General features: G+C 59.1%; 2 protein-coding genes across 8 annotated transcripts; one reads left to right on the forward strand and one right to left on the reverse strand.

The window, feature by feature from the left end:
• Positions 1-7,281: 7,281 nt before the first annotated feature.
• ROBO3 (roundabout guidance receptor 3) lies at positions 7,282-20,441 on the forward strand. Its single transcript, XM_085082043.1, has 27 exons — positions 7,282-7,683; positions 9,845-10,171; positions 10,920-11,077; positions 11,677-11,797; positions 11,872-12,010; positions 12,481-12,608; positions 12,688-12,812; positions 13,065-13,236; positions 13,327-13,538; positions 13,772-13,853; positions 13,938-14,106; positions 14,193-14,359; positions 14,710-14,834; positions 14,915-15,134; positions 15,215-15,327; positions 15,443-15,614; positions 15,736-15,921; positions 16,001-16,024; positions 16,094-16,127; positions 16,207-16,310; positions 16,388-16,597; positions 16,686-16,830; positions 16,899-17,066; positions 18,443-18,549; positions 18,631-18,708; positions 18,780-18,887; positions 18,968-20,441. The coding sequence occupies exons 1-27, from the start codon at positions 7,536-7,538 to the stop codon at positions 19,180-19,182; spliced, it is 3,957 nt and encodes a 1,318-aa protein (XP_084938169.1). The 5' UTR covers positions 7,282-7,535; the 3' UTR covers positions 19,183-20,441.
• ROBO4 (roundabout guidance receptor 4) lies at positions 19,236-27,339 on the reverse strand. 7 transcript variants are annotated; one of them, XM_085082040.1, is made up of 20 exons: positions 27,215-27,339; positions 27,051-27,095; positions 26,684-26,962; positions 26,468-26,606; positions 26,266-26,393; positions 25,418-25,530; positions 25,104-25,323; positions 24,894-25,015; positions 24,192-24,363; positions 23,962-24,112; positions 23,710-23,879; positions 23,056-23,232; positions 22,691-22,973; positions 22,022-22,606; positions 21,782-21,934; positions 21,542-21,694; positions 21,335-21,454; positions 20,911-21,254; positions 20,659-20,796; positions 19,236-20,563 (listed from the first exon to the last, which is right to left on the reverse strand). In XM_085082040.1, exons 1-20 carry the CDS (start codon positions 27,276-27,278, stop codon positions 20,418-20,420), a joined length of 3,702 nt encoding a protein of 1,233 aa, XP_084938166.1. In that variant the 5' UTR covers positions 27,279-27,339; the 3' UTR covers positions 19,236-20,417. The 7 variants fall into 7 exon arrangements, with proteins under 7 accessions (XP_084938166.1, XP_084938167.1, XP_084938165.1 ...); XM_085082041.1 differs by having other exon boundaries at positions 21,335-21,694; positions 21,782-21,931; positions 23,749-23,879; XM_085082039.1 differs by having other exon boundaries at positions 21,335-21,691; positions 23,749-23,879.
• Between the last annotated feature and the right edge of the window lie 165 nt (positions 27,340-27,504).

The following is a 27,504-nucleotide window of genomic DNA, read 5'->3' on the forward strand; positions in this document are numbered from 1 at the left end:
GCGTGGCCCTGGTGGGCGTGTCTCCCTGGTGGGCGCTGTCCCCACCCGAGCACGGTCCGCACAGAGCTCCGGGGGCAGCGCTCCTCCCTGCCCTCCCATCCCCGGGCTTTGCCCTGGGCTGAGCCCCCCAAACGTGGGCCCGAACACCCCAAACGGGAGGCGCGGCACCCCAGCCTGGGGCTGAGCGTTCCCATCTGGAATGGTACGGTACTGGAGCTGACTTCCAGCACCCCTGTCCCTGGCGCTGAGCACCCCTGAAGTCTGGCTTTGCACGTCCTTATTGAGCATTCCCCGGGAGCTGGGGCTGAGCTCGGGAAGGCAGGGACCCCGCTTTTCCCGTCGCTTGCTGTCCCCGGTGCCTCCGGAGCCCCGGGACCCCAATTAACGGCTGCCGTGATTGATGAGGCAGGGCGCAGCTCGCGGGGGGTGGGGGACACCCCAGCTGCGCCCCAACTCTTCGTTAAACCAACACTAACGAGCAGCGGGGAGATTCCACCTCCCCAGACCCCTCAACAGCTCCCCCCATCCAAGCGGGTGGCTAGAGAGGTCTTGTGGGACCCCCGCCCGGGCTGCTTAATTAAACGCTTTAATTAGGGCCGTGTTGGTTAAACAAATGGTGGGGGGGGGTGGGAAGGATGGAAGGGGACATCCCCCTGCCTCTGTCTGTCGCTGTCCCTGCCGTCCCTGCCCGCAGCACGGCGCGAAGCGATCAGCAGTGTAATTATACTCCTCTAATTAGCGGGATTAGGATCTAGCGGCGGCGCGAGCCTGCGGATGATGGGGGGTGGGGGAGCATTAACCCCACACTGCACCCCCCACCCCGACCGGCTCTTTGTCACCGGCTGCTGTCCCCAGGGAGTGCCCACAAGAGATGTCCCCAATGCCAGCATGCTCTCAAAGGGATGTCCCCACCGCTGGTGTGTCCCCAAAGGGATGTCCCTGCTGCCACCACATCCCTGAGGGTGTGCTGAGCCAGCGTGCCCCCAAAAGGATGTCCCAGTGTCAGTCCTGTGGCATGTCCCCAGAGGGATGCATCTGCCCTCGGCATGTCCTCAAAGGGATGTCCCTGGTGCCACCACATCGCCAAGGTGTTGTCCCTCCTGCCAACGTGTCCACCCACTGTCACCACTGTGACATGCCCTCAAACGGGCACACCCCCAGCTGGTGTGTTCCCAGAGGGATGTTCTCACTGCCAGCATGTCTCCAAAAAGATGTCCCCAATGTCAGCCCCACATCATGTCCCCGAAATGATGTGTCTGCCACCACCATGTCCCAGAAAGGATGTCCCCATTGCTGGTGTGGCCCCAAGGGGTTGTCTCTGCTGTCACCATGTCCCCAAAGGTATGCAGCCACTTCCCTGGAGTGTCCTCAACGGGTTGCCACCACTGATGTGTCTCCACTGCCACTCCTGTGGCATGTCCCCAAAGGGATGTCTCCACAGCCAGCCCTGCTGTGTGTCCCCAGCGGGCTGCACCCACTGCCAGCCATGCCGTGTGTCCCCAAAGCAGGGTTTCCAGAGGGCTGTCCCCACTGCTGGTGTGTCCTCAGATTGCCATACCAGCTGCCCGCGTCCCCGCAGCTGCAGACCCCCCATTCCCAAGCCCCCCGGAGCAGGCCAGACCACAATTAGAGGCTCGGGGAAGGTAGGGGGAGGCGGGCCGGATGCAAATGAGGGTGGCGGTTAATTAGGGCCTGAACACTCATTACGGCCGAGAGCAGCTGATTGCGATGCAGCCTCGAGTCCCGGCAGCGCCATTTGACCGCTCGCTAATGACAGGGGGTGGGGGGCGAGGGGCGGGCAGGGAGCATGGGGGGCCCCCCAAGCCCATGTCACCCACAGCACCTCGCAGCCATCCCTGGGAAGAGCAGGGCCGCGCTCAGCCCTGGGACAGCGCTCAGCCCAGCCCTGGGACAGCGCTCAGCCCAGCCTCACCCGTGCGATGAGTTGGGGCAGGTCTCAGTCAGGATATCCCCATGCCATGAGTTGTGGGTGTTCTCAGCTGGGCTCACCTGGGAAATGAACTGTGGATGTTCTCAGCCAGGATCATCCCTGCAACGAGTTGTGGCCCTTCTCAGCTGAGACTCACCTCTGCAACGACTTGTGGCTGTTCGCAGACGAGGCTTATCCATGCAACGAATCGTGTCTGTTTTCAGCCGAGACTCACCTGTGCAATGAGTTGTGGCTGTTCTTCAGCCGAGACTCACCTGTGCAATGAGTTGTGGCCGTTCTTCAGCCGGGGGTCACCCGCGAAATGAACTGTGGCCGTTCTCAGTCAGGACTCACCCATGCAATGAGTTGTGACCATTCTCAGCTTCTGGGGATGTGCAGGACAAGCAGCTTGGGGAAGCAGTGGGGAAACACCCTCTGATCCCCAGCACTCCCTCGCTGCCTCCTTCCAGCCAACCTTCCAATTCAACAGTGATAATTAAAAGTCCGCCAAAAAGCCGAGCGGACGAGTCATTAGACCCAGAGCAGTGTGTTCTGCAATTTACTGACCTGCTTGTAATTAACCTCCTGCCGCCAAAATACGCTGCTGAAAAGAAGTATAAACTTATTAGTGGCGACGGTGGCTAATTAAAGCCAAAGCTGTAATTATCCCGAGATGTGGCCGCGGGCAGGAAACTGATGAAAGGAGAGAAAAGACACTCAATGCCATATTTGGAAGGACGCGGGGATGCCGAGCGAGTCAGCGCCCTGCTGCCGCGCGCCGGTACCCATCAGCATCCTGAGCGCCTGCATCCCGATCCAGCTGCCCTGCCCGCTGCACAAAGGGGACCCAGGCGGGCTAATTCGGCGCGGGGGCAACCGGCACGCCTCCCTCTTTGTCTCCCTTTCATAGCCAATATCCCGACCCCAGATGGGTTAATACATAATGCAGACAAGCAAGTAATTGCTTGCCTTTGTGAGGCCGTCAGCGCTGGGTCCCCGGCCCTCTGATCCCCCATTAGCGGCCATGCAAACAAGCCTTCCACCCAATTAAGCCCAGCTTTGATAGAGCCTTTCCCAATGATGTGGCGGTCCCAAACTAGCGATTCGCACATGAGCCACTACCTGTTAAACCCGGCGTCGGCTTCCTTCGGGGACGAGCATCCCTCGCCTCTCGCCATGACCCAGCTGCCGAGCTCTGCCCGGCTTCCCCTGGCCCTGAAGGGAGGCTCGGCTGATAAATGATCTCGACAAACTCTATATTAAAGAGGTGGAAATGGGATGTTAATATACCCCAAGCCGCTCGTCTCGAGAACACATGGGCTCCGGCTTCCCAAAGATGCTGGTAATGAGGCGGGCTGGGATGCCCGCGAGGAGATCTCGACCCACCAGCCTCCTGCGCCTGCCAGGTGTGGAGGACAGACAGCCTGACACCCGTCCTCTGAGGCATCCCCACACCGTTCCACAGAGGCTCCGTGGGTCATCCCCTAAAGCATCTCAATCTGCTCACTGAAAGCATCCCAGCAGCATCCCCTAAAGCATGCCAGCGTGCTTTCCTGGAACATCCCAGCTTTATCCTTTAGCACACCTTGGCATCACCCCCTAAAGCACTTCAGTGTGCTTCCTTAAATCTTCTCAGCGTTATCCCCTAAAGCATCTCACTAAGCTCTCCTAGAGCATCCCAACATCATCCCCTAAAAAATTCTAGCACCATCCTGGCATCAACCCCTACAGCATCCCTGTGTCATCCCCTAGATCATGCCAGCATGCTGCTCTGAAACATCCCAACGTTATTCCTCCACACACCCTGGCATTGTCCTCTAAAGCATCTCACTGTCCTCTAAAGCATTCCAAAGTGCTTCCCTAAAGCTTCCCAGGATCATTCCCCTAAAGCATCCCAGCGCCATTCCCTACAACATTCCAGCATTATTCCTTGCAGCATCTCAGTGTACTACAATACAGCGTCTCACTATCGTCCCCTAATATATCCTGGCATCCCTCCGTGCATCCCAGACTCATCCCCTAAAGCATCCCAGTGATATTTTCCGAAGCACGCTAGTTTGCCCCCCTACAGCATCCCAGCATCACACCCTAACGTCCCCACAAAGTCCCCTAAATATGCCAGCATCTCTCCTTACTTCATCCCACCATCATCCCCTAGAGCATTCCAGTACGTTCTCTGAAAAAATCCCAGTATCGTTCCTTAAAGCATGTCAGCATCATCTGCTAAAGCATCCCAGGGTGCTCCCCTAAAACAGCATTATCCCTGAGTGCATCCTGGCATCATCCCATACAGCATCCCAGCATCATTCCCCACACCCCAGTGTCATTCCCTACATCATCCCAGTATCATTCCCTACACCCTCACAGTATGCTCCCCAAAACACTCCAGCTCCATGCCCTAAAACATCCTAGCATTATTCGTTAAAGCACCCAAGCATCATCCTCTAAATCATCACAGGATCATTCCCTAAACATCCCAGAGTCATTCCCATATGCTCCCCTAAAACATCTCAGCATCTTTCCTTAAAGCATCGCGCTGTTATCCCTCGAAGAATCCCAGTATTGTCACTCCCTGAAGTATCCATCATCATCTCCTAAAGGATCCTACTTTCATCCCGTAGGACATCCGCTATGTTCCCCTAAAACATCCTAGCATCATTCCTTAAAGCATCCCAGCACTGTCCTTTCAAGCATGCCAGCATCATCCCCTATAGTATCCCAGAACAATTCCTGACAGCATCCCAATGTCATCCCTTAACGCATCCCAGTGTCATCAGCTACACCATACCAGTATCATTCCCTAAAGGAGCACAGTGCCATTCCCTACACCATCCTGGTGTCATCCCTAAAGGATTCCAGCTCCATCCCCTCCCTCCCCACTACCCCCAGTCATCAACATTGCTTTTCTTCACTCCCTCCAGCAGCCCCCGTGCTCCCCTTTCCCTCCTCCCCACCCCATGCGCTGCCACAACCTCTATAAATATTCAAAAAGCCGCGTTTTCCGGCCAAGCGCCTGGCTTGGGGTGGGGGGCTCCCGGGGGGAATGTTAATAACGGGGCTGCCAGGGATTCCCCCCTGGCAGCGGGGAGGGGGGACCCAGCCGCTCATTTGCCCAGACAAATATCTTGTCGCTCCTCATTATGGCCGTGGTTTTCGTGCCTCAGTTTCCCCACCCGATGCTGCCCAAGGAGGGCTGGGAAAAACCGGGAGGAATAAGGAAACAGCAAAAATAAGGCAGAATAATGAGGATAACAAAGTACGGAGGAAGCCTCCCCCCCTCAAAAACTTTGAGGGGGGTGATTTGGGCAAAGCCTGGGCAAACAGCCGCTAATCGCCAAATCAAGCAGCAATTAAATGCCGCGGCGGTGAGAATAAATCTGCTAACAAGGAGGCGATGCCCCCGCACTCGCTGTTTGCCCAGCTGATTAACGGGGATGAATCTGAGGGGGATTATCCATCGGGATGAGGCAGCTCCTTTGTCTCATTCCCCATCACAAGCTCTCTCAGAGGAGGTGGTGGATGCGCGTGTGTCACCCCCGGGAGCACATCGCTGCAGCCTCAGGACTCATAGTGGGATTAATACAGAGGTGCTTTAATCCCTGAGGCTCCCAAAACCTCCAGGATTCCCATTAAAAATTCTCCCATTTTCCAAGAACTCCAAGCAAAGCAGCCCAAAGGCTTTCCAGGGATTAACATCATTTTCCATCTTGTAGTTCCACGTTGAAGATGTCCCATTCCTCAGGTCAGGTTTTCAAAGGCACCCAAAAGGAGAAGCAGGGGAAACATAGCAACTTTAAATATTCCAGCATTGCTATCAATTCCCATCCCAGAGAATTATTCAGGTAATCGGTGGATAAATCTGTTATTCCATGGATAATTTTTTTGGTTTTGATCCCTCTAAGAAATCCCTGTGTTGCACATTGCCAGCAGGAGAAGCGGAAAAGCTTTGTGCTCCTACTAAATTAATATTTATTTACTTTCTCCATGCCTGGCTCCAAGGGACAGATGAATAATGTATTGCCCACCAGACACCTGGCAGATTCGATGGGCTATGGAGAGCCCAGAGGATGCTGGTGAGGCTGAGGAGTCCAGATGTGCACCTGCCTGCAGCCTCAGCGCAGCTCTGGGTGTGGAAAAGCAAACCTGGGCAAGTTCTCCAGATGTGCACCCACCTACTTCCTACTTGTGCCTCCAGATGTGCACAAATGGAAACCACCTGGCTCTCCAGATGTGCTTGAGCATCCCTGTGCCTTCGGCTGTGTGCCCAGCTGTGACCCCAGGGACCTGTCCAGCTGTTTGAATGCAGCTGCATCCCCCAGACCTCCCCAACCCTGCCAGATGTGAACATCCTGGAGATCCTCGGTGCCCCAGATGTACATGGAAAAGCCTCCCCCCTCCCCAGCTGTGCCCAAAGTCCTCCAGATGTGAGCGCTCTCGGGGACCCAGATGTGCAAAGGTGTGGGCACGTTTCATCTGCTGCTGTGCATGCAGATGTGGCGCTCCTTCTCCCTCCCAATATCCCAGATGTGCACATCCAGATGTATGCCCCCTGCTTCTCCCCCATCGCCCCTTCTCCTCCTATTTTTCCCTGAACCCCCTCCATGTTCCCCACACTCCCGAATTCCCATTTCCCCCACATTTCCCCTATTCCAAGTGCCGCCATAACAAAATCCCATAACAAGCCTCTCCAACAGCCCCCCGTATAACGAACCTCCCTAACGACCCCCCGAACTCCCCCCCGCCCCTACAGGGGGCTCGCTGGAGGAGACTCATTGCTTTCCACATCAGTCCTAACACATTAATTAAGTGGCCAATTGCTACTTACGGATTCAACGGCACCATGTGCTGATTCCTTCGTGTTTCCCTCCCCCCCGCCGCTGCCAATTCAAGGCCACTGGTGGTCCCAGCACCCCCAAAGTGTCCCTAGCCCTGCCAGCACACCTCGGTGTTGGGGTGTGTCACTCACTGGAGCAGCCGCGTTTTCCCGTGGGGTTCGGGGTGATGCTGCCTTTCAGGGGTCACTCAAGTGGGGTACCGGGTGGGGGTGACAGCAGCCCCAGGGGGTGTCACGTAATTTGGGGTGAACCCAGGGAGCTGCTGCGACTCTTCCTTCTCCTCTCTCCAGGACCCTCCTTTTCCTCTGTCCCCTCAAAAGCCATCCCAGTTCCCCTCCACCACGAAGCCCCTACCCCGTACGGGACACCCCCGCCTTCGTCCCCATCCCGCTTCTCGGGGACGGGGAGGGGACACAGGGACACCCCCATCACCCCGCCCCAGCACCGCCCCGGCCCGTCCCCCACCCGGGGGGCGGTGCCGCAGGCTGAGCTGAGCCGAGCCGAGCGGAGCTGAGTCGGACTGGGCTGAACCGAGCCGGACTGGGCTGAACTGAGCCGGACTGGGTTGAACTGAGCCGAACCCAGCCCAGCAGAGCCCAACTGAGCTGAACTGAACCGGACTGGGCTGAGCTGAGCCGAGCCCAGCCGAGCAGAGCCGAACTAAGCCGAGCCGGACGGGGCTGAGCTGGGCTGAGCTGAGCCAGTCTTAGCCGTGCCGGGGCGTGTCGTGCAGAGCCGACCAGAGCCAAGCAGAGCCGAGCCGGGGCAGGATGCTGCGGTACCTGCTGAAGACGCTGCTGCAGATGAACCTGTTCGCCGACTCGCTGGGAGCCGAAGGCTCTAACTCCTCCTCGCTCCTGCTCGGCATCAATCGCTCCATCGCCGCGCTCCACCTGCCCGATCTCACCCCCGGTAACGGTACGTGGTTCCCGGTCTTTCTGTCCCACTCTCCCGGGGTTCCTGCTCCTGGTCCAGCCGGGGTGCTGGAAGTAGCCCGCAGCCCCCCAGCCCCAGATGAGACCCCGCCAGCGCTGCATTCCCAGCCTGTCCCTGTGTCCCCAAACCGGGGTCTGCCCCACGTCCCAACTCCAGAACTGACCCAGTGTCCCCACACCAGCCCTGTGTCCCCATTTGGGACCAGCTCCCTGTCCCCAGACCAACTCCCAGGAGTGATGCGGTGTCCCTACATGATCTCCACGACCCCAAACCGAGACCAGCCCACTGTCCCCAAGTCAGGACTGTCCCGGTGTTCCCAAACCAGTCCCAAATTCTGAACCACAGGCAGCCCCCTGTTCCCAAACTGTCCCGTGTTCCTATATCAACTGTCAGACCATGAGCTGGGGCAGACATGGCATCCTCAAATTGTCCCCATGTCCTCAGACCACCCCCCAGACCCCAAACCAGAGGGAACCCAGTGTTCCAAAACTCTCCCTGTGTGCCCAAACCAGCTCGGAGACACAACTAGGGGAGACTCCATGTCTCCAAAGCAATCCCATGTCCCCAGGCCAATCCCCAGACTGCAAACTGGAACTAGCTCCGTGTTCCCAAACTATCTCCACATTCCTAAACCATTTCAGTGTCCTTCAACCAGCTCCCTGTGCCCTAATCTTCCCCATGTCCCTAAACCAGCCTCATGTCCCCTAGCTGGGACGGAGCAGGGGTGGAGGACGAGTGAGGGTGTCTGCCTGAATTTTGACTCTATTTTGAGCTTCTCCCCTCTGTTTTGGTCTGAGCGTCCCCCTCCAGCTGGCCCTGGGTGGCTGGTGAGGGGAGGGGGTGTTCCCATAGCCCATGGGACCCCCTGCCCCTGCACAGCCAGCCGAGCACAGGAAGGGGTCTGCTCTGACCCCCTGCTTGTCCCAATTAGTCGCTGGACCCAGCTGCGGCCCCTTCGGTCCCTGCTGTGCCCCCCGGGGGTACCCAGTACCCTGCAGCATTGCTTCCGTCCCCATGGCAGCCACATCTCATCCCCATGGCAACCCCGTGGGCACCCCAAATTGCAGCCCCCTGATGCCCGCATCCTGCCCCAGGATGGGGGGAAACAGAAGGGCGTGTGCAAGTGGGGGACACATGTGGGCACGTGTGCATGTGTGTGCATGTGTGTGTATGTGTGTGCCTGCATGTGCTTGTGTGCATGGATGTGCATGTCGCTGTGTGTGCTGCTGTGCATGTGCAGTCTGTGTGTGCATGCACACCCCTGTGTGAATATCTGTGTGCCTGCACCTCTGCACGCCTGAACACACATGTGCATGTGCAAGGACACCCCCACCTGAATGCACGCATGTGTGCACACCATGCATGAATACACACACATGTGAATGCAGCTGTGCATGTCAGGGCATGCACTGAATGGACATGTGTGCATGTGTGTGTATAAGTGCAAGCACATGTGTGTGCCTGCAGGTGTATGTGTGTGCACACCCCCGCGTGACTGCCCACACGTGTACACACACATATGTGTGCAATGCATGTGTGCACACACACCTGTGTTGTAACACAGCTTGTAACATCACACGTGTGTATAATGCACGTGTGCACCTGCATGTGCACAGATACCTGCGAGTGCCTGTGCGTGTTCAGCCCAGCCGGCCCCAGCATTAATGAGCATTAATTATGCTGGCATTTATGACCATCCATTAATTGCCATGTCCCAGCAGGGGGATTTTTCCAGAACAGCCCAAATATGGGGCTTTTTTAAAACTTAAAATTAAGAGTTTCCTGCAGCTCAGAATGACCAGCTCTGCTACACAAACTCAGCACTTGCTGGTGATGGAAAAAAATCCCTTTTTGGGGAGAATTTAGCCCCCAGCCCCATTTCCTCAGGGATGCCCAGTTCGAAACTGGGTGGAAAAGCCATTATTGGGAGAGAAGCTGCTTTGTCCCACTCGCCTCGCCTGACACCGTTCCGATCCTGCTCTCTCCCCATCAGCACCCACCCCGGATGGGGGACAGTGGGGTGCTCTGGGCTCACACCTGGCCGCGCTTCCCTCACCTCCTGCCTCCCAAGCAGAGCAGGTCTGGAGCCGCACAAGCCAAGGCTGCTCAGCCCCGCAGACCCCGCTCCCTGTCTTTCCCGCAGGATCCCACACTCAGCTGGAGGACACGGCTCCCCGCATCGTGGAGCACCCCACGGACCTGCTGGTGTCCAAGGGCGAACCGGCCACGCTGAGCTGCAAGGCCGAGGGGCGCCCGGCGCCGGCGGTGGAGTGGTACAAGGACGGCGAGCGGGTGGAGACGGACCGGGACGATCCGCGCTCCCACCGCACCCTCCTCCCGGGCGGCTCCCTCTTCTTCCTCCGAATCCTGCACGGCCGGCGGGGAAAGCCCGACGAGGGGGTCTATGTGTGCGTGGCCAGGAATTACCTGGGGGAGGCAACTAGCCGGAATGCTTCCCTGGAGGTGGCTGGTGAGTCCTGCGGGGATTTGGGGGATGGAATTTGGGGTTCTGCTATCACCCCTGAATCCAACCTGCTGCAGGGGCTGTGGGACAAGGCGTTCTCACATCCCTGGGCTGATGCTGCCGAGGGAAAAGAGGGGAAAATAAGGGCAAATAGCTGGAAACAAATTAAGTGAAAAGAGAAGAAAATAAATTCAAAGAAATGAGAAATATTGGAAATAAATGAAACTAAGTGAAAGCAAATGAAACTAAGTGAAAACAAAGGAAAGTAAGTGAAAACTAATGAAACTAAGTGAAAAATAATGAAAGAATAAAATAAGTAAAAGCAAATGAAAATAAGAGGAAGGAAGTAAGTAAAAATGAATGGAAATAACAGAGAAGATATTAAAACATGGGAAAAAGAGAAATTAAATAAAGTGAAAATAACCGAAAGTGAAAATGAACGAAAAAGTTTAAAAAGTGCAAATTAGTGAAGAGAAATTAAAATAATGAAAAAAATGAAAATAATTGGAAATAAATGAAAATAAGTGAAAATTAATGGAAAGGAGTGAATATAAACGAAAGCATGGTAAAAGAAATTAAAATAGGTGAATATAATTGGAAATACATGAAAATAAATGAGAACAAACGAAAAGATTTGAAAACCGGGTAAAATCAATGAAGATAAATGAAAATCTGTTAAAGCCAATTCAAGCCAAAGCAGATGATGCCCCCGGGGCTGCAGGGCTGGGGAGCTGAGGCCGGTGTGTGTCCCCAGTGCTGCGGGACGATTTCCGGCAGCCTCCTGGGGACGTGGTGGTGGCGGCGGGAGAGCCAGCCGTGCTGGAGTGTGTCCCTCCCCGCGGCCATCCCGAGCCCAGCGTCTCTTGGAAGAAGAACGGAGTCCGGGTCAGCGACAAGGACGAGCGCCTGACGGTGAGGAGTGCGGGGCCAGAACTGGGGGGAGGGTGATGCAGTGGAGGTGGGGAATATTGCAGGGATGCAGGATGCAGTGGGGATGTGGGATGTGATGCTGCTGTGGGTGCGGTGAGGATGCAGTGGGGATCTGGAATGTGATGGGGATGCGGTGGGGATGTGGGATGCAGCAGGGAGTTGGATGTGTGATGTGGTGGATGCAGGATGAGATGGGGATGTAGGGTGGGACAGGGATATGGGATGCATCAGAGATTTGGGATGCAATGGAAACATGGGATGTGATGAGAGTGTGGGTGCAATGGGAATGGGAGATGCCATGAGGATACAGGAGGTGATGGGGGTGCAGAATGCAGCCAGGATGAGCGATGCAACAAGGATTTGGGATGCAGTGGGGATATGAGGTGCAATGGGGATGCAGAATTTGATGTGGATGGGAGATGTGATGTGTGGGTGTACGCAATGGGGATATGGGAATCAATGGGGTGTAGGATGCACTGGGGACATGGGATGCGATGCAGATGTGGGATATGTTGGGGATCTGGGATGTGTTGGGGAAGCAGGATGAGATAGGGATGTGGGACGAGCTGTACTTCCTGCAGATCCGTGGTGGGAAGCTGATGGTGGCCAGTACTCTCAAGAGCGATGCTGGTGTCTATGTCTGCGTGGCCACCAACGTGGTAGGAGAGAGGGACAGCGAGCCAGCTGAGCTGGTCGTCTTTGGTGCGTGGGGATTTAATTTTTGGGGTGTCAGGGAGGTGAGTGCTACCTTGGTGGGACTGATGGCCACTCTGCAGAGCGTCCAGCGTTTGGCAAGAGGCCCCACAACCAGGTGGTGCTGGTGGAGGGGACAGTGGAGTTTTCCTGCGAGGCAGTGGGGGATCCCCAGCCAGCGGCACGCTGGCGCAAGGAGGAGGGTGAAATGCCACTGGGAAGGTGAGTAGGGGGTGAGGGGGTGTCTGAGGGGCACCAAGGCCAGCTGGGGTTCTGTGGTGCAGTCGGGTGGCATCAGTTTGTGCCAGCCTGGTGTGCTTGGAGCACCTGGCATCCTTGTGGTGTCAAGTAATTGCATCCCATAATCCTGGTGCATCCTCCATCCTCAGCACGTCCTGCATCCCTATTGCATTCCACAATCTTATCGCATCACAAATCCCAATCCCATCCTCGCCACATCCCACACACCTGTTGCATCCACATCCCCATCACATTCCACACCTCCACCATGTTTCACATCCCCATTGCTTCTCCCATTTTCCTTGCATCCCAGATTTCCATCGTACCCATCACATCCCACATTCCACATCATCACATCCTGCATCCTCACTCCATCCCAACTGCATGGCATCTCACGCCCTCCTGGTGCCCTGGAGTTCTGCTGGTGCCACAGCCAGGCGGGGTCCCCCCAGGTGGGAGGTGCTGCCAGACAACACCCTGCGGATCAGCCGGCTGCAGGTGGAGGATGAGGGCACCTACACCTGTGTGGCTGATAACAGCGTGGGCAGGTCGGAGGCGTCAGGGACCCTCACAGTGCACGGTAAGAGGGCCCTGGGGAGCACCCTTGGGTGCTGGTGGAGTGCCCAGACAAGCCCTTGTCTCTCCCCACACTGCTGCAGTGCCCCCCCAGCTTGTCACCGGGCCCCACGACCAAGCTGTCACCTCTGGCCAAAGCGTGACATTCCAGTGCCAGAGCAAGGGCAACCCACCACCCGCTGTGTTTTGGCAGAAGGAGGGGAGTCAGGTTTGTCTCCTTCCCTGTCCTCGTCCTTGACCGCAGACCCAATCATGGCCCCATCCTTACTCCAGTCCCCCCACACTGTCCATGTCCCCGTTCCATCCCCATCCCCATCCCCATCCCCATCCCCATCCTCATCCCCATCCCCATCTGCATTGCTGTCCCCAGTCTCATTCCCATTCCCACCCCTAACACTGTCCCCATCCTATCCCATCCTCTCCCTCTCTCATCCCCCCCCTAATCCCACTCTCTCCCCAGACCCTACTGTTCCCAGGCCAGCCCCCAATCCCTTCTGGCCGTTATTCGGTGAGCCCCAGTGGTGCTTTGACCATCATCAATGTCCAGCCCGGTGATGCTGGCCACTACCTGTGCCAGGCCATCAGTGTGGCTGGCAGTGTCCTGGCCAGGGCAGGCCTGGAGGTGACAGGGGGTAAGTCCATTGCCAGTGGAGAACTGGCATATTTGGTGCATGGGTGACACCCACCCCACCGCCCAGCAATTCCCAATTTTCTCCCTGTAGCACCCACTGAACTCCACCCACCGGTGATCAGCCTGCTTCCCACTAACCGGACAGTGCTGCCGGTGGGGGCCACAGTGCGGCTGCCTTGCGGAGTGGGGGCCCACGACCCCCTGGGCAGGGTGGGCTGGCTGAAGGATGGCAGTGCCCTGGTAGGTGTCCAGCCCCGTGCCAGCCTGCTGGAGAACGGCACCCTGCAGATCACCGGCCTCCGGGTGAGCCGGCCCCGGCAGGGGCACCCCTGGGGGTACTGCAGGGAGGGAGGGAGGGAGGGAGGGGGGCAGTGGGTGTGAGGAGTGGAGCAAAGGGAGATGGATGCTCATGGTGGTGAGTACAAGCAGTGCGGGGGCTCAGGGTGGTGGGCACAAAGGGTGGTGGGTGCTCAGGGTGGTGGGTGCCAAGGTGATGGGTGCTCAGGGTGATGGGGCAGGAGCTCTTCCCCCTGCAGGTGAGAGACTCCGGGCTCTACGAGTGTGTGGCCACCAGCCCGGCGGGCGAGACACGCTGGGGCAGTTCCCTGGAGGTACAAGGTGGGTCATGGAGATGTCACTGCAGCGGGGACTCCGTGGCACCGGGAGCAAAGCCACCCCAGACCTCCATGCATCTCCCTGCAGGTGATGAATCCGACCTCTCCCTGCCTTCCCCTGCACCCGGTCTCCTCCCTGGGCCACCCTCCACCCCTGTGGTCACCAACGTTACCAAAAGCAGTGTCACCCTGAGCTGGAAAGGGAACGAGGACAGCGGTGCCACCGATGTCACCTCTTACATAGTGGAGGCTTTCAGGTATCACACAAGCCTCTTCTCTGGCTGCAGGGATGATGTGGTGGCCCGATACCACCCTGTCACGAGTCACCCCTGTCCCCCGGCAGCCAGGCGGCGGGTGGCTCGTGGCAGACAGTGGCAGCCGATGTGGAGAGTGAGACCCACACAGTGAGTGGCCTCGTCCCCGACACTGTCTACTTGTTCTTGGTGCGGGCAGTCAATGCCTATGGGCTCAGTGACCCCAGCGGCATCTCGGAGCCTGTGCGCACCCGAGGTGAGAGCCAGCGGCGACATTGGTGGAGGTGTCCATGAACTCCCCACCCTTGGGTCCATCTCCACATGGTGACACCAATGGAGGTGTCCATGAACTCCCCACCCTTGGGTCCATCTCCACGTGGTGACACCAATGGAGGTGTCCAGGAACCCACCACCCTTGGGTCCATCTCCACGTGGTGACACCAATAGAGGTGCTTGTGCACCCAAAGTTTTTGGGTTCATCCTTGCCCAGTGATGGCAATAGAGTTTCCCATGGACCCCCCAGGGGAATGGGGTGTCATCATGGCTTCTTCACTTGGTGACACCGGTGGAGATATCCATGGACCCTCCACCCTCTCATGTTTCCAGCAGACACCAATCCCCTGCAGCAAGGGCTGGATCCAGAGCAGGTGCAGCAGGAGCTGGCACAGATGGCTGTGCACCTGCAGGAACCTGTGGTGCTGCCCCTGGGCAATGTCCACCTCTCCTGGACGGTGAGTGCTGAGCCTCACTACTGGCACAGGGCTCCCAGCGCTGAGCATCCCCTCATCCCACCCTTCCCTTTGGCCCTCAGGTGGAGCGCCAAGCGCCCTTCCTTCAGGGCTACCGGGTGCTGTACCGGCGGCGCGGCGGGCGCTGGGAGGAGGCGCGGATGGTGTGGGCACCAGGGGAGCGGGGAGCCCTGCTCACCGAGCTGCGCCGGGGCCAGGACTATGAGGTCAAGGTCCGACCCTATTTTCATCACCTCCACGGTCCCGACAGCGCTGTGCAGGCTCTGCGCACCCCTGAAGCGGGTGAGTGTGGGGATGGAGGGGATGGAGGGGATCCCTGGGGACAAGCTGGAGGTGATACACTGTGTGTCCCCCACTGGCAGCCCCCAGTGCCCCTCCACGAGCTGTCAGCGTGGCTGGGAATGGTACCAGTGTCCGCATCTCGTGGCAGCCACCACCGCCGGCAGAGCAGAATGGTGTCATTCGTGATTACCGGGTAAGGGTGGGCAGCAGTAGGGGTGTGGCCCGTCCCCTCTGTCCACTCATGACGCCGTGTCATGGTGTCCTTATGGGTCCTTATGTCCCCATCTTTTCCCTCTGCCCCCCACCAGATTTGGTGCTTGGGCAACGAGAGCCGCTTCCACATCAACCAGAGCGTGGAGGGGACGGTGCTGGCGACAGTGCTGCGGGGACTAGTCCCCGGGGTCCCTTACCGTGCCGAAGTTGCCGCTGCCACCAGCGCTGGTGTGGGTGCCCGCAGCGCCCCTGTCCCCATCCACATTGGTGAGTCCCTCATTGTCACAACCACACCCACGGGTGGGCATGATGGGGTCACCGACTGTGGTGCTGGGGAGGGCTCCTCGGCACCCTGCCGGTGTGTCCCTCTTTCCCGTGTCACTTGCAGCCCCCCTGGTGGAGAGAGACGCAGGGCCAGCAGGTGGGAGTAGCTTAACTGAGCATTTCGCGGAGGTAGCCAGGCAGCCAGCCTTCATTGCCGGTGTTGGTGGTGCTTGCTGGGTCGTTCTCGCTGCCTTCGCTGCTTGGCTCTACAGCCGCCGCCGGCGGAAGAAGGAGCTCAGCCACTTCACCGGTACAGGGGGGTGCTACCCCTGGGACCCCTCACCCCTCACCCGTCACCCATCCGTCACCCACCGTCCCTCTCTTTACAGCATCCTTTGCCTACACGCCCACCGGTAAGCCCATAGGTGCTGCGGGGTCCCGGTATGGCCTCTCGCTGCCCTCACTTCCATCTCTTTCCACAGTCAGCTTCCCAGCTCCAGTGCGCAGCAGCCCCAGGTAACCCCCCGGTATCCCCTGCCCTCCCTCGGAGCCCCTGGGCTGACCACCAGCATTCCTTCACCCCATCCCCTTGCAGGGCAGCTGCCGGCAGTGGTTACCCGTGGCTGGTGGATGCGTGGCGTGGTGGTGGCACAGCCAGTGCTGCCGGTTGCTTGGGGACCACTGAGAGATACTACAACGGTGAGGGGTCAGCATGGCTGGGTGGCTCTGACTTAGGGGATCACGATCAGCCCTGATCTGCTGGTCACCCTCTGCAGATGCTGGCATCACCCGTTACATCGCCCAGACGGAGCAGTTTGGAGCAGGGGCTGGCGAGGGGCCAGTTTACAGCACCATCGAGGTTGACAGTGAGGAGCTCTGCACCTTCCCCCGTCCCTTCTCACAGTATGGCACCTCCTATCCTGGGGGCAGTTCCCAGCCAATGGATGCTGCAGCCTCCCAGGTGCCCCGCGGCCGGGCTGAGCACGGTAGGGTGGTGGGATGGGTGAGGGCACACATGGGTGCTCGAGGTGTGGTGCCCTCCCACAGCCCCCCCAGCATCCCTCCTTGGCACAGGGGCCAAAGCAAAGCTGGGGCAAGCAGTGAAACCACCGGCAGTGAGCTGGGCAGAGCTGCTGCCCCCACCACCCTCAGCCAGTGAGCTCAGCCAGTGTGCCCAGGAGGAGGAGAAGGAGGAGGAAGAGGAAGAGGCAGCTGGAGGGTGAGTGTGGGGCCCTTGGGGCTGGGCATGCTGCCCCCAGCACCTACCCAGTGGTGCTCACCCTGCAGGTTGGGGATGGAGGTGTGGTACCCTGGTGAGGACACCCCCTGTGCCACTGCTGCATCCTCACCCACCACCTCCTCTGGCTGCCGTTCCACCGCCACGCTGACACCCTCACCTCGCACCACGGAGGACATCCCTCGCCTCCGCGACTTCGATAGCTCCCGCCTGCCCCGGTAGGAGATGGGCCTTGCTTGCTGTGGCTGTGCCATTGGGGTCTGGATGTCCCATCGGGGTCCAGATGTCCCACCACGGCCTGGGTGTTCCATGGAGATTCAGCCATGTTGTCACTACCCAGCCCTGCCATGCCATCATGGTCCAAGCGTGTCTTTAGGGTCCAGGTGTCTCATTGGGGTCCAGATGTCCTGCTGGGGTCAAGATGCACCACAATGGTCCAGATGTTCCATCACAACCCAGCCATTTTGTCACCATTTGGCTCTGCTGTGCTGTCATGGCCCAGCTATGCCAATGAGGTCCAGATGTGTCATCTGGGTCCAGGTGTCCCATTGAGGTCTGCATGTCACAGCCAGTCATGTTTCATGATACAGTTCTGCTGTTCCACCATAGTCTGGCCTTGCCACTGGACTCTGGATCAGGGTCTGGATGTCCCACCACAGTCTAGGTGTCCCATCACAATCCAGCCAGGTCATGATCTAGTTCTGCTGTGCCATCATGGTCTGGTCATTGGGGTCCGGATGCCCCAATGTAGTCTGGATGTCCTACCATGGTCTAGGTGTCTCTTTGTGATCCATACATGATGTCCCCATCTACCCCTGCTCTCCAGCTGTGCTTTGGCCATGCTGTCATGACACATCCATGACATTGTGGGCTGACTGGGGCATTGCAATACAGCTGCATCATCATGAGCCCGGTGGGCCATCACCATCATCCAGCTGTGCCGCTGTGACCCAGCTCTGCTGTGATCCATCTGTGCCATCACAATGCTGGCATGTCACTGCACACCAGCTGTGCACCTGCAATCCATCTGTCTGGTTGCAATACAGCTGTGCTATGATCCAGCTGTGCAGCTGCAACTGAGCTGCATGGTTGTGTTTCAGTTATTCTATGATCTAGCTGTGTCACAATTTAGCTGTGCAGCTGCAATCCACCAGTGTGCTTGCAATCCAGATGTGTGGTGATCCAGCTGTGCTGTGATCCCGCTGTGTGGTTGTGATCCAGCTGTGTGGTTGTGATGCAGCTGAGCAGCCGCTATCCAGTTGTGCTCCAGATGTGCCACTGCAGGCAAGCCATGCTATCACAACCTTGCCAGGCGCTGGTCCTCCACCCTAGCTGTGCCACTGCTCTCATCCGGCTCCCCTTTGCCTGCCCAGCTGTGTGGCTGTGATCCAGCTGTGTGGCTGTGATCCAGCTGTGGCACTTCTATCCAGCTGTGATGCTTCAGCCCACCTACACCACTGCCATCCAGCTGTGACAACACCACATAGCTTCTCCTGGCTCTGGCACAGCTGTAGAGGGCTTGTGCCAGCACTGTGGTGGCCACCGAGCCCCTCTCCCTGCACCCTTTGGTTTCACTGCACCCCCTCTTTGCCAGGAGACCCCCCCACGGCGTCAGCACCCCCCCACAGGCACCCAGTCCCTCGGTGACCCCGGATGCCAGCGAGTGCCACCCACCCCGAGCCCGCTGCCCTCCTGGCACAGGTGAGCCCTGAGGGGGCAGTTTGGGTGGGTGGGGGCCTCACTGGGTATTGCGGCGGCTGACGCTGCCATCCCCCCACCCAGGGAAACCCCGCGCGGTGACCTCCAAAAGTCGCCTGAAGCCCAAATGCAGCCGCTACCGCCGGGAAAAGCAGACGGGAGGTGAGTGGGAGGAAAAAAGGGAGCTCAGGGGGCTCAGGGGAGCTCAGCACTCTCCTCCCTCTCTGCCGCAGAGCTGCCGCCGCCGCCGGTGCCACCGCCAGGCGAGACCCCCGGCCCCTCTCCGGAGCTGGAGCCCAGCGGGGCTGAGCGCAGGGTCACCCATCGCCCGCCCCGCGGCGGTAAGCCAGAGCCACCGACCGTGCGACAAAGGGGTTGGGGGTGTCACTGGAGACCCCCAACCTTGTCCCCTCCGCTGCAGATGAGGTCATGCCCTACAGCAGACCCTCCTGCCTGCCCCGCGGGCAGGTGTCCGGCAGCTGCTCCACCACAGGCAGCGTCTCGTCCCGCGGCTCCACCAGCTCCCGCGGGCACGGCTCGGGGCGCAGCCGGACGCCGGGGGACCGCGGCGAAGGGACAGGCCACTGCCGCCGCCCGGGGGCTCCGTTTCCCTGCCCGTCGCAGGAGAAGCGATAAAGGGAGGGCGAGTCGGTGACAGAGTTGGGGACACGGGGATGGGAACACAGGGGTCATGGAGGGATGTTCTTTAATTTCTGAGTGGCTCGATGGAAATAGGGTCGCACAGAGCTCGCGGCCAGTGGGCATCAGCCTGAGGGGGGACAGGGACTCTTGGGGTGGGGCAAGGGCAGTCACGAGGGAGGAGGACAGAGGACCCTGGGGGGGGACAAGGAAGATGTTCAGGGAAGGACAAGGGCCCTGGAGGCAGAAACAGTTGGGAGAGATGAGAATGCTGAGGAGGGATGAGGATGCTGGAGAGGGATGAGGAGGATGCCTAAGTGGGGCAAGGATACTCGAGACAAGGACAGTTGGTAGGAACAAGGATGCTGGAAAAGGACAAGGATGTCTGGGAGAGATGAGGTGTTTGAAAGGGATGGGGACAGTTGGGGTGACAAGATTACAGGAGGGACAAGGACACTGCAGATGGATGAGGGTGCTAGTGAGGGAAAAGGAAGGCTGCAGGACAAAGATGCCTGGAGGGAAGAGGACATGGAGAAAGGACAAGGATTTCCAGGGGTTGAGGATTGCTGGGGGGAAGAGGACATTTGGGAAAAACAAGATTGCTTAGGAAGGACAAGGACAGTAGTAAGGGACAAGGAGGATGGTTGCAGGGGGATGAGGACAGTGGAGAAGGACAAGGACACTTGGCATGGGGGACAAAACAATTGATGAAGGATGAGGACACTCTGGAGGGCTGAGAACCCTGGGAATGAGGATGGTTAGGAGGGACAAGGAGACTTGGAGGGAGCACAAGGCCACTCAGGTGGCTCGGGAAGGATGAGAACACTTGGGAGAGACAAGGATGGTCAGGGTGGGACAAGGATGCTGAAGAAGGACATGAACTATCAGAAAGCACAAGGACAGTTGGAAGGGATGGGGATGGTCAGGGGGTCAACAACCCTAGGGAAAGACAAGGACATTTGGGGTGGACGACAGTGCTTGGGCTGGACAAGGATAGTTAGGGGGGTGAGGATGCTGGGGAAGGAGGAGTGCTCTGCGGAAGGACAAAGACAGAGGAGATGCAGACTCTTGGGGAGGATGATGATGTTGGGGAGGAATGAGGAATTTGGGAAGGGATGGGGACACTGAAGAGGGATGGAAGAAGGAAGACACTTGGGAAGGACAAGAATGCTGAATAAGGAGGGACACCCACCCACTCTTTTCCTAGTAAAGAGCCCCTGTTTGGGAACTGCCTAATAAAGCTGGATTTTAGCTGAGCCAAGGGGATTCTGGCCTTGCTGTGTCCTGTGCCCTGGGGACTGCCATGCTCCTGTCCCTCCTGCCCCCAGCTCACCACCTTCCCTGGCCCAGGGGCTGCCAGTCCCTGACCCCTGGCCACCTGGAAAGAAAAGGAAACATTTTCCAATACCCTGAAACAGATGGCAGTCCTCACCACCCCCAGTGCCACCACCCTGGCATTGGGGCACTACACACCGTTCTGTGAGCTCCTGTTCACAGCCACCTCTGTCCCGATTCTTTGTGTGCCCTCCAGCGCTGTCCACCAGTCCCAGCTACTGGTGGGGACCCCGGGTGGGAAGACATGCTCCAAGGGTGATGGTGGTGGCGAGGGACCTGCAGGAGAGAAGGCAAGAGATGGTGCCATCACCATGGTGTCACGATGAGCCACCTTCCTCGAGGAGGTGACAATGCTCAGAGTCAGAGGGGGTCCAGGGATGCTTCACTCACCCCCATAGGTCCCATCAGTGTCCTCAAGGCTGCAGCAGAGGCCATCGACAGCCACGGCCAGTGCCCGGGCAAAGCTGGCGTCCAGGAGGAAGGAGCCATCGCAGGAGCTCACCAAGCTGCAGCGGGCACTGGCAAAGTTGTCCTCTGAGACAGACCCCCAGCCATTCAGCAGTGACCCTCCCGGCGAGCCCCTCGTTGCTGTGCGCTCCTCCTCCTCCTCTTCTTCCTCCTCCTCTTCTTCCTCCTCCTCCTCCTCCTCCCCTAGCTCAGAGGCTGGTGGCCCATAGATATAGCCGTAGGTGTGCAGTGGTGAGAAGGACCGTGGTGTGGGTGGTGCCAGGGGTCTGTGGGGGACACAGTGGGGACACCGCTGGCACCAGAGGATGCTGCCATCACGGGAGTGTCCCAGGGGGATGGGGAGTACCTGCAGCAGGGAGTGTCCTGGTCCATCTCCAGGACCTCAGCCACCTGCTGTTGTGTGAGGACCCCGTCACTGAATGCTGGTGAGAGGCGTCCAGTGGCCGGAGATGTGTCCTTGGGGTACCTGGTAGCCAGAAATACGTCCCTTGGGTGCCTGGTCTCCAGTGACATCTTGGTTTGGTTGGTGGCTGGGGACATGTCCTTGGGGTACCTGGTGCCCAAGAACATGTCCTCCTTGTGATCAGTGGCTGGGGACACCTCTCTGGGATGCCTGGTGACAGGGGATGTGTCCCTGGGGTGCCTGGTGGCTGGAGATGTGTCCTTGGGATGCCTTATTGCTGGTGACATGTTTTCAGGGTACCTGCTGCACAAGGATATGTCACTTGTGGGCATGGCCACCAGTGAGGGGTCCCTGGGGTTCCTGGTGGCCTGATACATGTCCATGGAGTACCTGGTGCCCAAGAACTTGTCTCTGTGGTGCTCAGAGACTGGTGACATCTCCTCAGGGTGCCTGGTGGCTGGAGATGTGTCCCTGGGGTGCCCAGTGGCTGGCAATGTGTCATTGGGATACCTCAATGTTGGTGACAGGTTTTCAGGGTACCTGCTGCACAGGAAAATGTGCCTTGGGTGTGTGGCCACCAGCGATGGCTCCCTGGGGTGCTTGTTGGTTGGGGACATGTCCTTGGCATACCTGGAGGCCAGGAACTTGTCCCTGCAGTGCCTAGTGGCTGGGGACATCTCCTTAGGGAGCCTTGTTCCTGGGGACATCTCCTGGGGGAGCCTCAGGCCTGGGGATGTGTCCTCTGGGTGCCTGCTGGCTGGAGACATGTCCTTGGGGTGCCTGGTGGACACTGACATGTCCCTCTGGCACTTGGTCACTGGTAATGGATCTCTGGGGCACCTGGTGACCATGGAAGTGTCCTCAGGGTGCCTGGTGGGTGAGACTGTGTCCCTCCGGTGCTTGGTTGCTGGTGATGGGTCCTTGTGGTGCCTGGTGGCTGGTGACATGTCCCTAGGGGTACCGGGGACTGAGGACACATCCTTAGGATGCCTACTGGCCAGGAACATGTCCTTGGGGTGCTCAGTCACCAGGGACATGTCCCTAGGGTTCCTGGTAGCCAGTGACACACCCCTGGGGCTCTCAGTGCCTGGGGATGTGTCCCTGGGGCATCGCATGACTGGGGACATGTCCCTGGGCATCCCAGTGACTGGGGACATGTCCTTGGGATGCCTGGTGACCAGAGATGTGTCCCTGAGGCACGCAGAGGCTGGGGACCTGCAGGTGCAAGGGACATGTTGGGTTTTGCAGCAAAGGGCTGGGTTGCAGGGCACCCATCCAGATGGGGACACTCAGACTCACCGTGTCACTGGTGGGTGCCAGGCATGGGGTGGCCTTGGGGGTGTCACCGGTGACCTGCTTACACCAGAGGCCAGTGAAATGCTGCCCCGACGCGGTTTTGGAGAGCTGAAGACTGGTAGCTGCAGGTCCCTGCTGTCCATCATGGCGTCACCCTCATGTCCCCTCGTCTGAGGCTGCCTGGCTGCCAGCCCAAAATCTGTGCCCCACTCGCCTCTGCTTCCAGTGACAGGGACGTGGCTGGCGCCAGCTATGAGCACTGGGGTGCTGTGCACTTGATGCAGCTCTGCGTGGGGAATGGGGGACACAGAGCCATTGGCCATTACCCTGGTGTCCCCCGTGTCCCCCCATGTGTCCTTAACACCCACCTCTCTTGCGAATGCGCTCCCAGGGTGCTGGGTTTGGGGTGCTGGGAGAGGTGTGCACCCCGGGGTGTCCCCCACCGCAGCACCCCATGTCCCTGAGGGGCGGTGGGTGTCCCCCACGGAGGCTGCAGTGGTTGGGGGGCGTGGGGGGGCCAAGGCTGGCCGGCTCCAAGGACAGGGCTGGAAGAGTAAAGAGAGGTCAGGGCACCCATGGGGCCATGTGTCCCCTGTCCCCTCTGTCCTTGGCTCTGTGTGTCCTCAAGTCCTTGCTGCCTGCAGACAGGCAATGGGGGCACCAAGGTGGGGGTCCCAGAGCACTGGAGGTCCCAGGCATAGGGTGGGGGTCTTGGGTACACTTTGCTGGTCCCATAGCACTCTGTGAGGGTCCTAGGCCTGGACTGGAGGTGCTGTTGCAGCAGGTCAGGGTCCCATGGAACTGGGTGGGGATCCAATGGCATCACATGGGATGGATGGGGGTCCCATAGTGCTGGTGGGGGGCCCAGAACACCCTCTGGGGGGTCCATGGCAGAGAGTGGGGGCTCCAAGGCACTAGGTGGGGGTCCCAACCCTAGAGTTCATGGGAGGGGTGGAGGTCCCCTGGCAGTAGGTGGGGCTCACTGGAGAGATGGGGGTCCCCTGGCAGTGGGTGGGGCTCACTGGAGGGATGGGGGTCCCATGGCAGAGGGTGGGGCTCACTGGAGGGATGGGGGTCCCTGCCGTCACTGCCCAGGAGTCGGCTGCTGAGGCTGCTGCTGCTGCTGAGGTTTCGGGGGGCACAGCTGGGTTTCCAGGGACCACCAAGCCATGGCGAGTCACCAGCCACCAGCCTGCAGGGCAAGAGGTGCTGTCAGTGCTTCAATCCCCACCACACCAGGGATCTGCCGTGTCCCCCACCCCACGGCCTCTCACCTGTGGCGAGCTGCAGCATCTTGGCTGGCACGGCGTTGGCAGAGGAGGAGGAGGAGGGCGAGTAAGGCCAACCAGAGCATGGAGCCAGCAGCTGCGATGACAGCAGGCTGCCGCAGTGCCTGGACAACCCTGCTGCTCGCTGCTGTCAGCCCTACAAGGGTGCCATAAGTGTCACTTCATGTCGTCACCTTGATCCCCACCCACACCCCATCTTGCCCTCCATGACCTACCCAGGACACTGCAGGTGGCATTGCTGGGAACCCCCAGCCCTGCGCTGTTGAAAGCTGCCACTTGGACACAGAATTCGGCCCCAGGGTGTGGGAGGAGAGTTTCCAGGTGGCGAGTGGCTCCGTCCACTGTCCTGTTGGTGTGGCGCTGCCAGCCCTCACCCATTGACCAGACCTGGCAGGCACCAAGAGGATGATTAGCCCTGATGGTCCCCCTTTGATGGACCCCCTGTGGATGGACCCCTTCAGATGAACATCCCTTGATAGACTCCCACTGATGGATCCCCCTTGGACAGATTCACTTGGATGGGTCCCCTTAGATGAATGCCCTTGATGGACTCCCCTTGGAAGGACACCTTTGGATGGGCTCTCTTGCATGCCCCTAGGATGGGCCTCCCTGGGTGAACACCCCTTGGATGGACCTCTGTTGATGGATTCCCCTTTGGATGGACCCCCTTGAATGAATCCCCTAGGCTGGACTCCTTTGGATGACCTCCCTTGGGTGCTCTGGGGTGGATCTTGACCTTGGCTGGCCCTTTTGGATGAACCCCCATGTAGAAATCCCTCCTGGATAGACTCCTTGGATGGTTCCCCCCTTGGATAGACCCCCACCTTTGATACACTCCCTTTTTGGATGGATCCCCTTGGATGGACCCTCCTTGGCCGGAAGACCCCAGCCCTGTCCCCTCACCCCATTACCCAAACCTGGTAGCCCCTGATGACGCCATTGTGGGCTTCAGGAGGAGGTGGCTCCCAGCTCACAACCACGGTGCCGTTCCCTGTCTCAGCCTGGCTCACGGTGACACGCTGGGGCGCCGCACTAGGCACTGCCGGGACAGGGATGCTGAGACCCCCGGGACCCCCAAACAACCTCCCCATCCTCCACCCAGCCATCCCTGGGGACACACAACGCACCTTCCTCAGGTATCCAGAGGTGCCTGGTGTTGCTGTCCGAGCCCTGGCTCCCTCCAGTGTAGGGTCGGACCTTGAACTCGTACTTGTAGCCCCGGCGGAGCGCAGGGATGATGGCACTGAGCTCCCTGCCTGCATCATGCTGGACCCAGGAGGTGGTGACTGGGAACAGGCTGCGGTACAGCACCATGTACCCCACAGGCACTGGCACCGGCATCAGCATCTGAAGGGGACGGGAAGCATTCCAAGTTAAGGTGGGATGTGGAGATGTGTCCCATCCCACCCCTCCATTGGGGACAGCTGAGCATCACACCAACCTGCCAGCGGAGCTGGACAGCAGCGGTGGGCAGAGCAGTGCCATTGTCCAGGTGCAGCCGCACAGCCAGCAGGTCCCGCGGTGCAGTGTCCTGCTGGCCCGTTGCCAGCCGGTCTGTGAGGCAGAAGAAGGCTAATGGCAGCATCAGGCAGGACCAAGGTCCCCTGGCACCTGCCCAGACACCCACCTCAGATACCTGTACATGGAGATCTTGTTGTCTACCTGGATGAACCTATTCAAATGGACTCTTTTGGACAGACACCCTTTGATGTGTCTGTCTTGGATGGACACCTCTCATATGGACCCCTCTTGGATGGGCCCCCTTTTATGTGCTGCCCCTGGGGACATGGGGTGGGGCTCCATGATACATCACTGCGATATGTCCCTCTTAGATGGACCCTTTGGATGGATATCTCTTGTTCCAACCCCTTTTAATGTATTTCCACCTTGCACAGACCCCCTTAAATGGATCCTACTGGAGGAACCAGGTTGGTCGGATCCCATTTAGATGGGCAGTCTTGTATGAATCCCCTTGCATGGACTCCCACCTCCTTGCATTTCCTTACATGGATCGCCTTACATGGACCTGCTTGGATGGAACCCTTGGACAAATCCTGTTAGATGGACCTACCTTTGGAAGTGCCCCCTTTGATGGATCCCCTTAAATGACTGGTCCATCTGCTGGATGGACCTTTATTTGAAGGATGATGGATACCCTGGGATGGACCATGGACAGACTCCCCTTAGATGCCCCCTTGGATGACCCCCATCAGATGGACCCTGGTAGATGGATCCCCTTGCGTGAACCCCGAGATGGCCCTGGGTGCCTGTGATGGTCCTGTGACTGACCCTCCACATGGAGGAAGGTGGTGGCAGCGGCGGTGCCCAGCTGGCTCTGTGCTGTACACACGTATGCGCCGGCATCGGCGGACGTCACGGCGTAGAGGCGCAAAGTGTGTTCCCGGTCCACTTCGTGCCTGTGGGTCACCAGCTCTCCATCAGCCTCATCCCCACGCCAGGGATGAGACACCTCCCCCCTGCCACCACCTACCTGCCCCAGGGCAGGTCTCCACGCTCCTTGTGCCACTGCACCTGTGGCGCTGGGTCACCTCGGGTGCTGCAACCCAGCTCCACGGTGCTGCCAGCCACCGCCACGGCGTCGCTCGGGTGCCGCACGATGGCTGGCTTCTCTGCAGGGGGACATAAAGGACATGGCACCATGGTTGGGTGTGACATACCCACCACCCGTGGGAGACCCTTGGCTTACCCAGGACAGAGACGCGGGCGCCCCGGCTCTCCCTCTTGCCCGCCGCATTGGCTGCCACACAAATGTAGAGACCGGAGTCGCTCCGTTGTGCCGATGCCACCTGCAACTTCCCTTTGGTGACAACGTACCTGCCGCCTACCAAGTCTAAGGTCACCCCGTCCTTCTTCCAGGTAACGTAGGGTTCGGGGTACCCCAAGGGGGGGACACAATCCAGCTCCAATACTTGCCCCGCTGTGGTCACCAAATCACCTGGCTGCAGGCGGAAATTGTCCCGCAGCACTGTGGTGGGGAGGGCACATTGTGGGTGGGGGGAACAGGATTTTCTTTTCTCTCCCCACCTGCATCACCTCCCACCAGGTGTCCTTACCAGCTGGAGTTTGGGGTGCTGTGGCCACGCTGGGGAGGCGGCAGCCTGTGGGGTGACAAGGAGCAGGGGGATGCCAATGGGTACCCCAGCTGGGCATGGTCTCAGTTCCGGGGTGGGGCAGGGTCAGAGTTAAGTGGATTTTGGCCCCCGTGGGCTGCACTCACCTCCGCGGTGCAGGGCGGCGAGGCAGAGCCCCAGGCCCAGTGCTGTCTCCCAGCCGCCCGCCATGCTGGCCCAGGCCAGCCTTCCCGTTTCCTCCCGAAATCCCGGTTCCTCCCTGCCAGCACCGGGGCTGGATCCGGCTCCGGATGGGGGGGTACAATAGCCGGATGCGGGGGCCGGGAAATGCCGAAGGGGGGGGAAGGTGACAGTGAGCACAAACAGCTCAGTCATCCTGTGGCAGTGGGAGTGCCCAGCCACAGCGGCATTGGTGGCACCTGGAGACAGTGGAGTG

Source organism: Lichenostomus cassidix, chromosome 24, assembly GCF_008360975.1.
Source record: "Lichenostomus cassidix isolate B80296 chromosome 24, HeHo_3.0, whole genome shotgun sequence".
In the NCBI taxonomy this organism is placed as follows: domain Eukaryota; kingdom Metazoa; phylum Chordata; class Aves; order Passeriformes; family Meliphagidae; genus Lichenostomus; species Lichenostomus cassidix.

What these genes read in the sequence shown, in the direction of transcription:
- ROBO3 (XM_085082043.1), top strand. Translation starts at nt 7,536, where the DNA reads ATGCTGCGGTACCTGCTGAAGACGCTGCTGCAGATGAACCTGTTCGCC. An exon ending in TACATAGTGGAGGCTTTCAG is followed by an intron (nt 14,107 to 14,192) that starts GTATCACACAAG and finishes GTCCCCCGGCAG; the next exon opens with CCAGGCGGCGGGTGGCTCGT. An exon ending in GGAGCCTGTGCGCACCCGAG is followed by an intron (nt 14,360 to 14,709) that starts GTGAGAGCCAGC and finishes TCATGTTTCCAG; the next exon opens with CAGACACCAATCCCCTGCAG.
- ROBO4 (XM_085082035.1), bottom strand. Translation starts at nt 27,278, where the DNA reads ATGGCGGGCGGCTGGGAGACAGCACTGGGCCTGGGGCTCTGCCTCGCC. An exon ending in CGCCGCCCTGCACCGCGGAG is followed by an intron (nt 27,096 to 27,214) that starts GTGAGTGCAGCC and finishes GTCACCCCACAG; the next exon opens with GCTGCCGCCTCCCCAGCGTG. An exon ending in CAGGACACTCCCTGCTGCAG is followed by an intron (nt 21,255 to 21,334) that starts GTACTCCCCATC and finishes TGTCCCCCACAG; the next exon opens with ACCCCTGGCACCACCCACAC.